At 39.6% G+C, this 16,822-nt stretch overlaps 1 protein-coding gene across 1 annotated transcript in view; it reads right to left on the reverse strand.

The window, feature by feature from the left end:
- Positions 1-16,822, reverse strand: part of usp10 (ubiquitin specific peptidase 10) — a 73,242-nt gene that overhangs the window by 19,204 nt on the left and 37,216 nt on the right. Inside the window, exons 5-10 of the mRNA XM_078210596.1 lie at positions 14,377-14,468; positions 12,374-12,483; positions 12,038-12,093; positions 11,658-11,761; positions 8,417-8,516; positions 1,146-1,323 (exon numbers count right to left, since the gene is read on the reverse strand). Coding sequence (XP_078066722.1) covers positions 1,146-1,323; positions 8,417-8,516; positions 11,658-11,761; positions 12,038-12,093; positions 12,374-12,483; positions 14,377-14,468 — 640 coding nt within the window. The remainder of the gene's footprint in view (positions 1-1,145; positions 1,324-8,416; positions 8,517-11,657; positions 11,762-12,037; positions 12,094-12,373; positions 12,484-14,376; positions 14,469-16,822) is intronic.

Consider the following 16,822-nt stretch of genomic DNA (forward strand, 5'->3'; position numbering starts at 1 on the left):
CATATTTGGCCCATATCCCTCTATACCCATCTTACCCATGTAACTGTCTGAATGCTTTATAGAATGAATGCTGATGGAGAGAAGATAGGTGAAAGTGCCGTCACTGGATGATCTCAAACGACAAACCTGTTGGTTTACAGCTGAATGCAGTAGCCAATTGCACCACAGAGACTTACAGTTCATTGCCTATTTTCCTGATTTTGTTTTTTGCCAACAGTTTATCCAACTCCTACCAAAATTTTAAACGGTGATGCCGTAGAAAAAAATATTCTCTTTTCAAAATAATTCCCAAGAAAAATATAAACTTTAATAGGCAAGGTATTTTTATTCACAATTATTTTAGAGAAACTTGGTATAACATTGCATCTGGTGGAAAATATATCCAATAGATGGAATGGGTATTAGGCGTGATACTACATTATGTAGGTCCTTGCTGAAGCAAAAGCTGGTCATTCAGTTTATGGTTCATATATTGGAGCCATATGGGTCTTTTTTTTTAGACTATTTCTTGAATCACATTGCTTCCTCTACTTTATGGCAAACACCTAATCAAATAATAAATCTCTGACTTTACATACTAGTTCTTTTAGTCAAAGACTGACATTGCCGTGCTAAAGCAGTTAAGTCCCACTCATGTTATTGTTGCTGTCACCGATATACAAGGTAAAAATTGTTTTAAAACATCGCTTTAAGTTCAAACAAACCAAATGTCAGATAACAAAAAAGTCACAGCATTACTGTATATGCACAAGTCACTCAAGGAGTCATAGAGGTTTACAGCATGGAAACAGGCCCTTCGGCCCAACTTGAACATGTCGCCCTTTTTTTTTAAAACCTCTTAGCTAGTCCCAATTGCTCACGTTTGGCCCATATCCCTCTATACCCATCTTACCCATGTAACTGTCCAAACACTTTTAAAAAGACAAAATTGTACCCGCCTCTCCTATTACCTCTGGCAGCTTGTTCCAGGCACTCATCACCCTCTGAGAAAAAAATTGCCCCTCTGGAGCCTTTTGTATCTCTCCCCTCTCACTTTAAACCTATGCCCTCTAAAAAGGTTCCATTAACTATAGTAAAAGGGTGGGGTTCCACAACAGAATGATACAGGTCATTCAATAATGAAATAGACAGGGATTGTAAGTTACCTGATGTGCCCTCCAAAGACATCAGTGATTGGGGTTCGAATGAAATCAGATTGGCGAGTAACAGACGTCTTATTCCGGGGGCCAACTTGCTCCCATTCATCCTCACTACCTTCACCTTGCTCCTCCAAGTCCTCTTCAGTTCCTTGTTGTAATTCGGGTCCATTTGAAACAGCAGTTCCTTTAAAAAAAAATTACTTCAAGATAAACCTCACCCGCTCTTACTGCAGTCTATATTGAAATACATTTGATAACAGCATCCCAGTATATGATTCCAGCGTGCTGTGGAAATTGAAAAAAACGAAAAAAACTCCTCCTCACCTTGGTCATGAATAGCACACTTCGTTTCTCTCTGTAAAGTATAGATTATTTAGCTACACTAAAGTAAAAAAAGATTGAATGAGTCATTTCAGTACAATAGAAGTTGTCTGCTGGGATATAGAGAAATACTTTCTGTAGTACACTGGCGATATTCTTGTATTTGTTTCCACACACAAAGGATCCAGACAAAACACAAAAACGTAAGCCATAGTTAGCATTTTGTTGAACGCCTATTAATAAATTTTGTACTCAGTGCATGCACAGCAGTTTCATGACAGAACTTTAAAAGGCTTGTATATATATTTTTGGCAGCTGCAAACTAGTTTTCTACCCCAGTTTCAGTCAAGCATGTCCAAAAGATTTTAAAAAGCCATACAATAGACCAACGTCTATTGTCTGCACGGATGAATGAACACCACTCGACAATCACCAGGCAAGACTGTTCTCTTCCTGTGGGGGAGCACTTCAGCAGTCACGGGCATTCAGCCTCTGATCTTCAGGTAAGCGTTCTCCAAGGCGGCCTTCACGACACACGACAGCGCAGAGTCGCTGAGCAGAAACTGATAACCAAGTTCCGCACACGAGGATGGCCTAAACCGGAATGGTGGCCTCTTTTTAGGTATTTATGTGACATTATCAGTAACCCCCACAGCTTGCCTCCTGGACTTGCAGGTTGTCCTGTCTGGAGACAATACACATCTCTTTAACCTGTGCTTAATGCTCTCTCCACCCACATTGTCTGTATCTTTAAGATCTGGCTGGCTGTAGGGATTCGCATTCTAATCAGTATTCTGTAATTTGATTTTTGTGTCTCTGTGCCCTGTTTGAGAGCACATTTCCACTCCATCTGACGAAGGAGCAGCGCTCCGAAAGCTAATGGCATTTGCTACCAAATAAACCTATTGGACTTTAACCTGGTGTTGTTAAAACTCTTACTGTGTTCACCCCAGTCCAACGCCGACATCTCCACATCATGTCCTCCAGAGGTCCCCATCATTCCGGATGCCTGTCTTCAGCCAACTTAATTGACTTCACATTACATCAAGAAATGGTTGACGGTACTGGATACTGCAATGGCTATGGGCCCTGACAATATTCCAGCAGAAGTTCTGAAAGCTTATGTTCAAGAACATGCTGTTCCCTTAGCCACACTATTCCAGTACAGTTACAACACTTACATCAACCCAGCAGTGTGGAAAACTGCCCAGGAATGTCTTACCTGCAAAACATAGGACAAATCCAACCCAGCCAATTATCTACCCCATCAGTCTACTCTCGACCATCAGCAAGGTGATGGAAACGGTCATCAACAGTACTATCAAGTAGCACTTCAGGAATAACCTGCTTACTAACGCTGTTTGGTTATCATCATGGCCACTCAGCTCCTGACGTCACTAAATCCTTAGTCCAAACATGGACAATCGAACTGAATGCCACAGGTAAGATGAGAGTGACTAGTCTTGACATCAAGGTAGCATTTGACTGAGTATAGCATCAAGAAGCCCCAGCAAAGCTGGAGTCAAATGGGAAATCAAGGGTAAAGCTCTTCACTGGCAGGAGTCATACCCCGCACAGAAGATGATGGTTGTGGTTATTGGAGATCAATCATCTCAGTCCCAGCACATCACTGCAAGGGTTCCTCAAGGTAATGTCCGAGGTCCAACTATCAGTTTCTTCATCAATGACCTTCCTCTATGAGGTCAGAAGTGGGGATGTGTGCTAATATTCATCACCATTCGTGACTCCTCAGATACTGAAGCAGTCCATGTCCATATGCAGCAACATCCAGACTTCGGCTAAGTGCCTAGCAATGACCATTTCCAACAAGAATCCAACCATCTCCCCCTGACATCCAATGGCATGACCATCGCTGAATCCCCCACCTTCAACATCCTGGGGTTTCTCATTGACCAGAAACTGAACTGGAACAGCCATATAACTATCGTGGCTTCAAATACAAGTCAGGAGGCTGGGAATTCTGAAGTAAGTAACTTACCTGCTAACTCTCCAAATCCACCATTTATAAGACACAAGTCAGGAAAGTGATGGAATACACTTCACTTGCTTGGAGTATCTCTAACAACACTTAAGGAGCTTAATACACTCCCGGACAAAGCAGCCTGCTTTTGATCAGCACTCCATCTACCACCTTCAACCCTGACGGACAATGACAGCAATGTGTATCATCTGCAATATATACTGCAGGAACTCACCAAGGCTTCTAAAGGCAGTATCGTCCAAACCCACAACCACTACTATCTGAAAGGACAAGAGCAGCAAATACATGGAAACACCATCACCTGTAAGTTCCCCTCCAAGTCACTCAACATCCTGACTTGGAAATATATTGTTGTTCCTTCACTGTCACTGGGTCAAAATCCTGGAACTCCTTCTCAAACACTGGGTGTACCTACAACACATGGACTGCAGCAGCTTAAGACAGCACACCACCACCTTCCCAAGGACAATTAGGGCTGGACAATAAAATTGTCCACCTAACCAGCGAAGCTCACATCTTGTGAAAGATTTTTTAAAATCCAGAGGCTCGCATTAATGACCGAGACAAGTTCAAATTCCATCACAGCAGTTACACAATTTAAATTCAGTTATACAAATAAATCTGGAACTAAAAAAAACTAGCACAAGCAATTGTGACCATGAAACTACTCTGTAGCAAAAATCCATCAGCTAATATTCTTTAGGAAAAGAAATCTTTACCTGGTCTCACCTAGATGTGGCTTAAGATCCACAGCAATATGGTTGATTTTTGCCAGTTGTAGGAAATAGCCTAGAAAACCACTCAGTTATATCAAATTGCTACACAAATTAATAAAACCAAATCGAACACCTAGCAACAACATAAGCACTGGATACGACTAAGGCATATCAAGCTCAGTCCATCCTGCAATGGCCCTCTTGCTAACATTTGATGCCATAATTCCAGAAAAATTTCAAACTCCGATGGCTAAAGTCCTGAAGGACCCAGCTATCAGATTGGTGTTCTTGTCTCTTGCAAGCCCAAAAAAAAACCCTTAGTGACCTCGTCCTTGCAAATCTACCTGCTGCAGATGCAGTCCATGAGACCGAGTGTCATTTGTTGGAATGAAGATGACATGTGATTCGGAGCCTTTGAAAAACTGAAGTCAATGGGAATTAGATGAAGTCTCTACTGGCTGTGAGTCATACCGAGTGCAAAGGAAAATGGTTGTGGTATTTGGAGGTCAAGCTCCACTCACTAATACTTCCAAAGCTTTCTGTTAAATGCACACATTATTTATACAATGAAAACATTCCCCCAGATGTGGCTGGGCCAATTATCTCAGTCATAGAATAATGCTGCAGGAGTTCTTATGAGGCATAACCATCATCTGCTGCTTCAACAATGATCTCCCTAAGACACAAGGGCAGAAGTAGGGTGTCCAAAGCCAAAAGCTCCTCAAGAGAGGTGGACCCACCATCAAAGCCGAGGGAAAGATGAAAATGGGAGGGTTGCGGTTGGAGGGAGGAGGAGCTGGCAGTAATCTGGACATGGCCTGGGAGGATGGTCGCTCGATTCAGAAGGTTAGTGAGGTCTGTTTACGCAAATCAGAAGGGGGTCGCAGCTGGATTTGTGGGAAGAAAGGGCTGGTCAATAGGCAATTCTTTATGCATCATCCATAGCCGCAAAGAACCACCCTGTGAAATAGAGCTGTGAAAGCACTCAAACCCTTGAATAAAGCAGTTTATCCAACATTATAGATACTACGTAGAACTCTTCATTTCAAGAAAGAGTTTTCATTCAGAAAACCTGCAACTGCTTCACACTGACATGTAGATCCAGTGTTTGAAGTCATGTCAGCTTGGTGCATTTAAAATGGTCTGAAGCTTGTGACTGACGAGCATCCATGGTTAATGAGTGTGTTTTGTATATTTTTCCATGCAAGTTCTTCGAGTCTCTCAAGAAGTGTTTGTTTTTTGGGAGTTCTGTATACGCTACTTGCACTGTACCTTAGGCACCACCTACTGAAAACAGTATCGAGGTCACTCATCTCACTTCAAGCTAATTATTAACATAAATATTACTGTTTACACTTCAGAATTATTGAATGGATGAGAAACACATTGGGATTATCCAAGGATATGATAGAACACTAAATGAATTTAAATTCATTTAGTCTTTCCATACCTTCTGCACAAACCAAACTCCACTATCATTTTAAGCCTAGGTAATAAATTTAAGGCTACAATAAAAACATGGAACAAAGAACAGTACAGCACAGGAACAGGCCCTTCGGTCCTCCAAGCCTGCGCCGATCACGTTTACCGATCTAACCAACCGCTGAAATCCCTCCATTCCCCGTTTGTTCATATGCCTATCAAGATAAGAGGGAAGCTCTGGCATTGGAGCGATTAACCTCCAGTCACAAACTGACATCACAGAATTGGTCAAATATCATCAAAATGAACAGGCTATTAAAAAAAAGCACATCGCCATTGTGCAACAATTGGTCATCACTGATTTGAAAGTGTCAACCTCTGCCAACAAATGCGCCAGCAAAGATTTGCAACGCAAAACTGATAACAAAGACATTTCTACCAAATAACGAAATGCTACAAAATAGGTAATTACCATCAGATTACTAGGAAAATATCTGATGAAGCTCTGCAGCATATGTGAATTGTAAGTCAGTAACTGCACAAGAATTCTCAACACACGTTTGGGACATCTTGATACAAATTCAGGATTAGTCCGATTGATTCTTTATAATACAATGCACTTTATATAATATTTCATTAAGTAACTATACTTAATTTTGGAATCATCTCCACATTTTTTTTTTAGGTAGTCGTTATCTCTGCTATTATCCAATGATCTGGAGAACTAGAAATATCTAAAATAATCTACCAGTAATTTATCATAAAGGATTAAATTAGCAATTGAAAAGATTATAAATGTCTCAACTAACATGTTGTAACATGCATTAAAGATATAGTAAGAATATGAAACATTTAGAGTTAAGGGTTTTCTGATTTTTATCGCAATGCCTGAAGAAACTTGTGGAACGCGTTTGATCTCAATATTGTCTAAAAGTTGACCCAATGACTTATCGCCATAAAAATGTAATTTGTCATGTATCGCGCATGAAAGCAGACTAGAATTTTAGGGACTAAGCAGTGTTGTGTTAATGGATTACTTAACCTGCAATTATTACGGTTCATTAATTTAAAGGCATGCGCAGATACCTCCCAGCCAATTACAAAACTAATGTGTACCACATGATCTGAGACATCCTTCATTAAAGAATATCAAATATGCAGGTCAATTTAAACTGGATAAAAAAGTGGCAGAATGGGTTAGTGAGCACTGGCAAAATATCACACCAGCTGTGGAGCCATCCAACTTTATGCCTTCAGAGAAGTGAAGAAAGTTGGTATTTTAGAATTGAAGGCCCGTGGCAGTTGGTGCACAAGGTGAATGAAAAGGCACAATTTATTGCTGCCAGAAAATGCCTGTCACATGACCTCAACAACAAAACCCTAAATTTCTACTGCTGCCATGTGACATCAAGGAGAATGTATAACAAATAGTCCGAACAGCAAATATGGATGAAACCCCATGAAACTTTGACATGCTAACAAACAAGACCATTACCAAGATTGGTTAAAAAAATCATCCTTGTAAAGATGACTGGCCATGAGAAGGTTCATTCAGTGGTTCCATTTTTTTTGGCTGTTGGCACAAAATTAAAGCAGATGATGATGGTTAAGCACAAAGCTCTCCCCAAAGAGAAATTTCAGAAAATCGTCATCCTTGCTCATGATAAAGGTTAGATGGATGAACGCAGTTGTAAGAAATAGGTCGATTTGAGACGAGGAGGATTGCACAAAGAAAAAAATGCTTGCTCATCGCGGCATATTCAAATCCCAACTGGTTGCCCATGATGTGAGATCAACCAAAACCTGGCAGTCTTACAAGTATTATTCAGCCCTTGGACAGGTATAAATAAACCTCTTGAGGGAAGTATCCCAACAATGTAGAACAATTGGATGTTGGACAGTGAAAAAACATTCACTAAAAGTGGAATAATGCAAGCAATCTCATGAGCAACATTGTGCCGATGGGTCACGGACTCGTGGAACGCATTTGATCTCAATATTGTCGAAAAACAATTTCTAAAATGTGGAATATTGAATACATGCAAAAGTACCAAGAAGGGCAGCATGGTGGCACAGTGGTTAGCACTGTTACCTCACAGCGCTAGGGTCCTGGGTTCGATTCCTGGCTTGGGTCACTGTGCGGAGTCTGCACAACCTCCCCGTGTCTCCGTGGGTTTTTTCCAGGTGCTCCAGTTTCCTCCCACAGTCCAAAAGACGTGCTGGTTAGGTGCATTGGCCATGCTAAATTCATCCTCAGTGTACCCGAACAAGGGCCAGAGTGTGGCGACTAGGGGATTTTTACAGTAACTTCATTGCAGTGTTAATGTAAGCCTACTCGTGACACTAATAAATAAACTTTAAAGTTAAAAAACTTGTGGAACAAGGATACCAGTACCACCAATGACGATGACAAAGGTAAAGATGGCCCACTTGATGTTATACAAAGCCAGGCTATTCAGATTCAAATCGTTCCAAATGACTCTTGATTGCTATGTGAAGCATTGTAGTTAATTCATTATGGCATTATTTCTATTGTGTTGGAGTAAATGTATATAAGTAGTTTTTGTTAAAAATTGTTAGAGAATTAATATGGATGCTTTATTGTCGGTGGTTTTTACTTTAGTCCATTGCTAGTCTTTTTTGGGCTCAAACCAAGCACACATATCAATCCCTCAAAAACATTACCCAAGTAAAAATCTACCCACAACCTTTGACCCAGAGAAATTCAGCTTTTACACGAACATATAAACTAGTCACATTTCAGGAAACTACCTGTAAAGTTCTGGGGGCAAGGGGGAGAACTAAAGATCGCTTACTTTCATCCTGAGGAGTTATCAGTTTCTTCAGTGCCAACATTTCCTCATGTAGGCCATTTAAAATGAAGCCCAAGTATTCCTCTGCGTCTTCTTGCCGACCCTAAACGAGAAAACGCGATTCATTAGTTAAAACATATGTTTAATAAAAACAAGCTGAAAACGAAACTAGTGATAAGAAAGTTTCAGCAGGAAAAATAACACTTGCCTTGCTATAGAACCTTATGTAATTTTTCAGAACACCCCAAAGTTTTTCAATCCAGTGAATTATTTTACTTTAAGTAATCAGATATGTGGATACATACAGCAGTCAATTTGCACACAATAAGGTCCCACAAACAGCAAGTGAGATGAATGGCCAATTAAGTTTTTTTGTGCTGTTAGTGAGCAAGGAATGCTGGCAGGACCCTAGGACAGCATCCTGTTCCACTTCAGGTTTGTGGTGCAAGATCTTTAGCATTCACATGGAACAGAGGTAGAGCCTCAGTTTAACCTCATGAGTTCTCGTCCCGCAATCCCTCAGTTCTGCACTGGACGGTCGGCACGTTAAGTTGCTAAAAATAACAGGCCTGTCCTGATTATAATCAACCATTTCCCTCAAATAGACATGCTCCTAGGATACTGGGCAATGCAGCAGACTGCGGTTAGTGTAGCCACTCCTGAAACTGCTTTCTCAAGTATGACCTGATCAAAACAACAGTTGGAGAGCTTCGACAAAGGATGTGGCTGCAACTACAGCAACTTGGCTAACAGAAAGTGATTAGTGCAAGAAAGGCGGCCACCTGGTTTGGTGTTCAGTTGAAGCAAACAATATTACAGTCAAAGAACATGCTCATAAAAACTAAATGCTGAAAAAACTCAGCAGGTCTGGCAGCATCTGTGGAGAGAGAGAAACAGAGTTAACGTTTTCAGTCTGTATGACTCTTCTTCAGAGCTGAATATGCTCCTTGTGGGGGACCAAGGGTCCTTAGGAGGCATCTTAAAATGTGTCTTCGAGAGAATGTCCAGGCTTTCTTGAAATCCATCAATCTACCGTCAAAGCACATTCATGAAAACAGCTGTTGCAGATTGAAACCCCAGGATAAAAAGTGTTCATACTCTCAACGTTTGACTCAGATAGTTATGGGTTCAAGCTCCTTCCCAGAGACTTGAGCATGTAATCCAGACTGATAGCTTTGTGGCATCTTTAAACAGGGGTCCTTGCCTGCTCCAACAGGTGGATGTAAAAGATCCCATGGCACAATTCAAAGAGCAACAGGGAAATTCTACCAATGTCTTGTCCAACACTGCTCTCTCAACCAACATAAATATAACACTTCAGAATATTTAGCTTGCTGATAATTGTGGGATCTTGCTGTGCAGAAATATGCTGTTGCCTTTGCCTATATTGCAAGTGACTAATGCTTAATTGGCTGTGAAGCACTTTGGAACATTTAAGGCCAAGGAAGGCACTGTATAAATAAAAATCTTCTCTTTAGTTTGTAATACAGCAATCATGAAAGACCCGAATGAAATAACTGACAGACACTAAATCTTTACCATGTTGTAAATTCATCTAATGGGCAAAGACAGAGCAAATGACAGCAAGTGGAAAATTTACTCTAAAGTGTGAAAAGTATTATTTCTGATTAGTTTTATTCCTTATGCGAATAATTAGCTTTAAAGATACAATTTTGGTTACCAACACTATGCAACACACTCCTGAAATTATAGCTAGACTTTCATAAGAAACTGGAGCCTGAAATATCTATAAAAAGGGATAAATAAGATAAAATACTTTGTTGTGTTTTGAAAAATGAGGCAGAAAAATACATCTCCTTTGAATCGAACAGAACAGTTGATAAGACAGTGGTAAATTTATCCTGCTGATCTTTCGTCAAGTTTATAGGAAACCAACTAAAAGTCGTTAAATAGTAGAGGCTTGAAGGCCAATGCTACTCAGCTACCACAAGCCTAGCCAGAGTGGAGGAATTCAATCTTATTCCAAATTTCCATTTGCAGAACTCTTGAGAAATGTTATGGACACTGAAATGGAAACTGGCAAGTTGTTGGGTGGGCGTACTATAAATGAGCCTATACTCTATAGAAAGAGTGCTTGTAACTGATTCGCAGATTAGTCCATTGTCCAATTACAAATTTAACCCATGTGCATACAGAGGTTTTTACCATTTTTTTTTAAAAAAAAGGTTTTTTTCTTCCATGTAATTAGTTCAATCATTAACCACAGATTTTCTATGGTAAAGGAGGCGAGATGAAAAAGTACATTTATTTCTTCGAAGCTACAGCCACATTTGCAATTTTAGGTTAGGTGTCAGTGGATAGACACTGCAAGACATTTGCTTCTTGCAGTGCAAGGGAATTAAGTCAACTGCATCTGGTGGCACAGTGATGTACAATGTTGGAGTTCCAACAACCCAACGTGAAGATGAAAAAGATGTCCATGATCCCCTTCTGGGGGGGGCAGGAGGGAGGGGGCTCTTGCGGATAGGGAGAAGGGGTAGACAAATCCCCAATCTTAATGAGGTGGAGTCACTGGGAGATTTCTCTGGAAAGCAGGAAGCTTAGAGGGCCATCACTCTCAATTCACCCAACAGCTGACTATGCACCAGCAATCGTAGAGTGATTGGGAGCCAGGTCTCCAGTACTCCTAAAATCAGGAAAAGCGATTTTGATGTATAGAGAGACTTGGGGGCGGGGAAAATTAAAAATTCAGTTGCAGACAGACAGTCGAAAACAACTAATGATTATTAAAAAATACCTTTCATCATCACAGGAAGAGCATGGCTCGGTGACAACTCTCCTCTGTGAGGAAGGGCACGGCCTCTCTTCAGCACCTCCCACTTTGGTACGAGAGAGATCGGAACAACTCAGGTGTGGGGGGAGGAGAGAGAAGAGGAGAAGTCACGGGCATAAACTCACAACCCAATCCATGGCACCATGCACTGCGCCACCAATAACTTTTTTAATTTCAAGTTCCACTTTGACATACAGGATTTTACCATTATGAATTATAAAAATGATAAAATCAATCTGGATTGTTAATGAGCACAAGGGGTCTTACATAATTCAATTTAATTTTTGTTTACAGTTTCACTGCAGCATTGCATATTCAAACTGCAACAGAACAATAGCAGTGGTTCTAACAGGACTTGACAGAGTCAACATTACTGAAACTCCAAAACACTATTTGGGATTAAGAAAAATATGACAATATACTTCAGGGCAAACAATGCCTCAAACTTACCTTTTCAGATAAACTTGACTTGATAACCGTCAGCACTCTGTAAATGTAGGTTGGTTCGAAAGGAATTCCAGTACGAATATCTTTAACAGTTTTATCACCAGTACCTTATATAATTATGAAAGATGATCAAAAGCGATTCTAGTAAAATGCAGAAGTAAAGCATTTACACAGCAACATAAGTTACTTCCAATCATGAAGATTTTCTGCCATTCATTTCAAAGTAGGTTATAAATACCAAAAATGAAAAATTAAACTATTCTGTAGTTGGTCATTTCAGAATCAAGCTGTGTGTCGTTGTAAATAAAATGGAGTTGACAGAAGTCTTAATTAGCACACAGCCAATAAAATGCACAGATTAATGTGGTACCTAAATTACATACCTGGTTTTGGCTTGGAGGGTACTGGCATTGTACAGAACTCATTCATCAGTCGAACGCTATTAAATTAAATTAACAAAACAGAACAAGGTTCAGTTTAAAAAACACTTTTACTGAAGTTTTCAATGTGTGCATTCTTTTACTTAAATATAATTAAACTAAGCTACAAACTCTTAGAAAGCGATTGTATCAGGCATACTGCAATATGATTATTCAAATTCTGGGAGGACCTACTTTCCTTTTAAATTTATAGAAAAGTGAGCAGACCTGACCATATCATCCACTACAGCATTTTTCAAAACATTTTCAAGTATATGTATAAACAAATGTAATACGTACAAGCTGTCAATCATTGGTGTAGAACTGCGAGGTCTCTGTATCTCATTATATATCGGAATAGACTTCATCAGATGAAACATGGGTGGGCATGCAACCAAAGCTTGCAAAGTCTATGTCACATTAGTTAAGAAGATAATAGTTCCACTTGGTTTACTACGGGTCTACAACACAGTACCTGAAGCCAAGTGGTGGAAGCAGCAGAAATCTATGTCCTAACACAACTGCATCAAAGTATATATTAAAAAATCTGATGGGTTTTGAAGACCTTTTAACGACCATACAAGATCAAAGACCTGAGACTGGCTTGCCTGCTTTATTCATGTACAGGTATAGTATCCCAAACCTAGAGCCCTCACTGAAGCCATGCCAGATTTGGGGTTGGGCAGTTCTGTCAAGCTGTGGTGGGTGGGGTCAAGGGTCGCTTGGAGCATGGAAGAGAACAGCACTCAAAGCGGTGAAGTGCTAACTAGTCTGGAGATACACCACACCATTATAGCGGTTAACCAATATCCGGATAAAACTTTTGTAAAATTTTACTCTCAATTAAATTTAATACAGTATGATAAACCTGCCCGATTTGTGGACATTAGGTAACTAAGATTTGGACTACTCTACCAAGACTATACATTAATGCATAACAGGGGCAGCACAGTGGCACTGCTACTTCACAGCTCCAGGGGCATGGGTTCGATTCCATCCTTGGGTGACCATCTGCGCAGAGTTTGCACGTTCTCCATGTCTGCCTGGCTTTCCTCCGGGTACTCCGGTTTCCTCCCATATTCCAAAGATGTGATGTGCAGGTTAGGTGGATTGGCCATGCTAAATTGCCCTTTAGTGTCCCAAGATGTGTAAATTAGGGGGATTAACAGGATAATTAAGTGGGGTTACAGGGATAGGGCAGGGGTGGGCCTGGAAAAGCTGCTCTGTCGGAGAGTCGGTGCAGATCTATTGTGGTAATGTTGAGTTAAGATGGGTAGAGAAACAGGAGACAGTTATGCTGATGCTTCCCAGATCACTGGCATATAAATTATTACAATACAACATGAATCTCAAACTTATCCAACTTGATTCAACCGAAATGAAACTCCGGGGCCATCGTAAGAAAGTTAAATAAATCTGAAGGAATGGGACAGGTTGACCCACTCCAATTTAGAAATGTAAAAAAAAAATTGAAAACATTTAAATTTGGCTAATTTATATACAAGCAAAGTGACAATGCAGGGTAATAACTGATAATTGTACTGCTTTTTATTCCAAAAGACTGCATACTCGCACTAACTCAGCTGAAGTTCATTCAGGACTGTAGCATAATTATGAGATTCAGATTTTTTTTTGAGTTCCAGTCTCTCGCCATCTGAGCGAGATTAAGTGGTTCCAATGATTTCAAGTTTTATTGGCTTAAGTCACCCAAGTATGATATTTTTCAGTTAAAATTGAAAGGGGGATTGATAATCAACGTACTTGCTTTAAATCACTTTCAGGTTATGTATTTTGCTTGCAGACGTTCATACCTGCCTATTGCAACTACTGAAGGGAATATCCAGAAATATTTATTTGAAAATTATCTTTAGCTGAGCACTAACATCTGGCCTTGGGATGGGTTTCTTAAATCACTTAATAGGAGGGACATCACAACATTTAATGAATTACATAAATGCAAATCAATGACTCAAATGCGAACTGTTTTTGGCGACAGAAAAGTAAGCTTTGTGGATTTTTGAAGGAAAGACCTACCTATAGGCAAAATAATCTTAATGGAGCCCTGCTTTAAAAATGTTTGAGAATTCTGACTTCATTGTTTCCTAGTTATTCCCAGCACTGCTTTCTGCAGTGGCACACAATTATTTATTTTAAATTTAACTCATTACCCACCAGCACGCTACAAACATGTTCAAATCATATTACATTATTTGTTTCAACACTAGAGCTCACGTTACAGTCTTTTGGGTATACATATAGATTGTTGGATATTAGCTGTCATGTTGTATTCAGATTAAGGATACAGCATTGATATAGCACCAATTGCTTTTGTTGATCAGACCTCGCGGTTGCAAAGACACTGGTTTATGAACCAATTTCACATTTTCCAGCAGTTCTATAGATATGGAAAGAAAAAGAATCACATTATAAGATTAATATATTGAATTCAATTTTACCCTTTGAGGCCACTTTCAATCTGGTCCTCAAAATGCATACTGATCTTAATATAATATATTAAAAACTTGGTTAAACATGCTTAACAGGTAACCGATTTGGTATACCAATTATTATACATCTGCATACCCCCCTGTCTTATGACTATGTTCCCTCTCTGCGCAAAAATATTTTTCCTTGTTAGCCCTGGTACCATTATCTGACTCAGGCAGCTAGCAAATATGGTATGAGCTTGACGGGTGGATTCACTGTCTCACAGTTTATGCAGGTAGCTGTGTTTAGGAATTGCCTTTCTTTGGGATATCATAAACACAAACCTGCACTTCAACGCCCTGTGGCATAGCCTACTACTGCTTAATGTACTGGGGCAGTTAATGGATATTACATTGCTAATAATTTTACAGGTGTAGCATATACTATTGTACAATATCGACTTTTATATCCATATCCAACTTCATAAAGAGTTGTTTATTCAGCTTGATCCAAAAACAAGTTAACCAGGGAGACACACTTCCATGTAGTTTGTATGTATGTAAAAACAATTCCACCACAAACGGTAATAACGTAATAGACTCTAACTGAAGATTTGAAACCCAGATTGCACTCAAGCACACAAATTGCTGGTAGTGCTCATTCATCCTCAACACAATTCAATTTACCCATTGGAAGGATAAACTTGTTTTTAAAAAATTTTTTACTCCATTCTTAAAGTTACAAAGCCAATGTGCAGAGTGGACAGGACAAGCCATCTCCTTGCCTGCTCCAAAAATTAATTCTAGAGAGACATACAAGATCCAAGCTGACAGGAAAAAGCTATGCACTCCATCGTGGATTGATCTGATGCTTGACCTTAGCCAAAAGGCTGAGAAACACAAGGACAGATAAACACATTAACTTAAGCTTTCCTCAATCCTATTCCTAGCAATATATGCAAAGCACATCAACATAACACTTTTAAAACAGCATAAGTGCAAGGATATACTATAGACAGACCATGGTACACTTTTCAGGTACTTGCCAACCGCATTCTTTTGGCCAAATAGATGGAGCCATATCAAGAAAATGTTTCCAAGTTTGTTGGAATCCATCCTGTTATTCTGACTGTAGGGCAACATTAATGTTGTTTTTAAGCTGCTGCTGTATTTTCTTCAGCACAATATTTCAGAAATAAAGCTCTACAGATCTAACAGCAAAACTGGAACACGTGCAATTTTGTTAAGAAAGAACACACAAAAGCAAGGTTTGTTCGAAGATGACTACTGAGTAGATAATTGAAATGCATTTATTAGAAAGCATCTGATAGAGCATGGGAGATGAAATAATGCAGTGTAAAGAGCTGGAACGGTTGGAGTGGAACAAGTCTGATTTCTAGTAATGAGCAACAGTTAAACTTGGTAACAGGTTAACACAATCGGCAAGTTTTGGAAGATGAACAAGACGAGGATGTCTCATTACTTAATCCTTTCAACATATGATCAACATCCACGACGAGAATCGGTCTGGTTTACTTGGGAATTATCACTGGAACATAAACATATGTATATCTGTGAAACAGCATTGGCCACATCAGAAAAACATCTTCGGAGAAGATAAATCCACTGATGCAAAACAACAGTAGAGGAATTAAAAGAACTGTTACCAGTTGGTGGAGGTCAAACAAAAAATTATCACTGGCATTACAAGGTGAACAAGAACAATTTGTGAGTTATTAGCACCATCTTGTGGCAACAGTAAGGTGGGACTATTGAACTGAGCAGTTAAACGGAAATTTACATGTGTAAATGTTGACCTCGATGGATTCTCAAAAATATATATCCACATCTGGCCTCTGATGGATATTGATTAGAATTTTAAAACTTATCACAAGTGGATACTGATTTACAGCTTTCCAGCTATCAGCTGATGTAGGTTAAGCTACACCACAAAAAAAACAAAATATTTTACAGATCAATATGTGCAAGTGAATCAGTTGAACAGGAACTAAATAAGGGCGGGCCTACACAACAGCAGACTTATAAAGAAGCTATTATTTCTGAACCTTGGGTGATTTATCTTCAATCACCCAAGAGCACCAACAATCCTGGTAAAGCTGCAATACTATAGTTTCAATCTGAATACAGCTGTAAGCACCTCTTGAATTACCAGTAGAACGTTCTGTTCTCAGGCCACCATTGCATTAATAATTGTGGTTAATACAAATGTAGGCTCCTTGCTGAGCCATGTGGAGTTTGAAGGGCCCGCCTTATACTCTTGCATGATCACCATACATAACTTAGTGCATAAGGCAATTCATAG

The sequence above is a fragment of the Mustelus asterias genome, chromosome 4 (genome assembly GCF_964213995.1).
Source record: "Mustelus asterias chromosome 4, sMusAst1.hap1.1, whole genome shotgun sequence".
In the NCBI taxonomy this organism is placed as follows: Eukaryota; Metazoa; Chordata; class Chondrichthyes; order Carcharhiniformes; family Triakidae; genus Mustelus; species Mustelus asterias.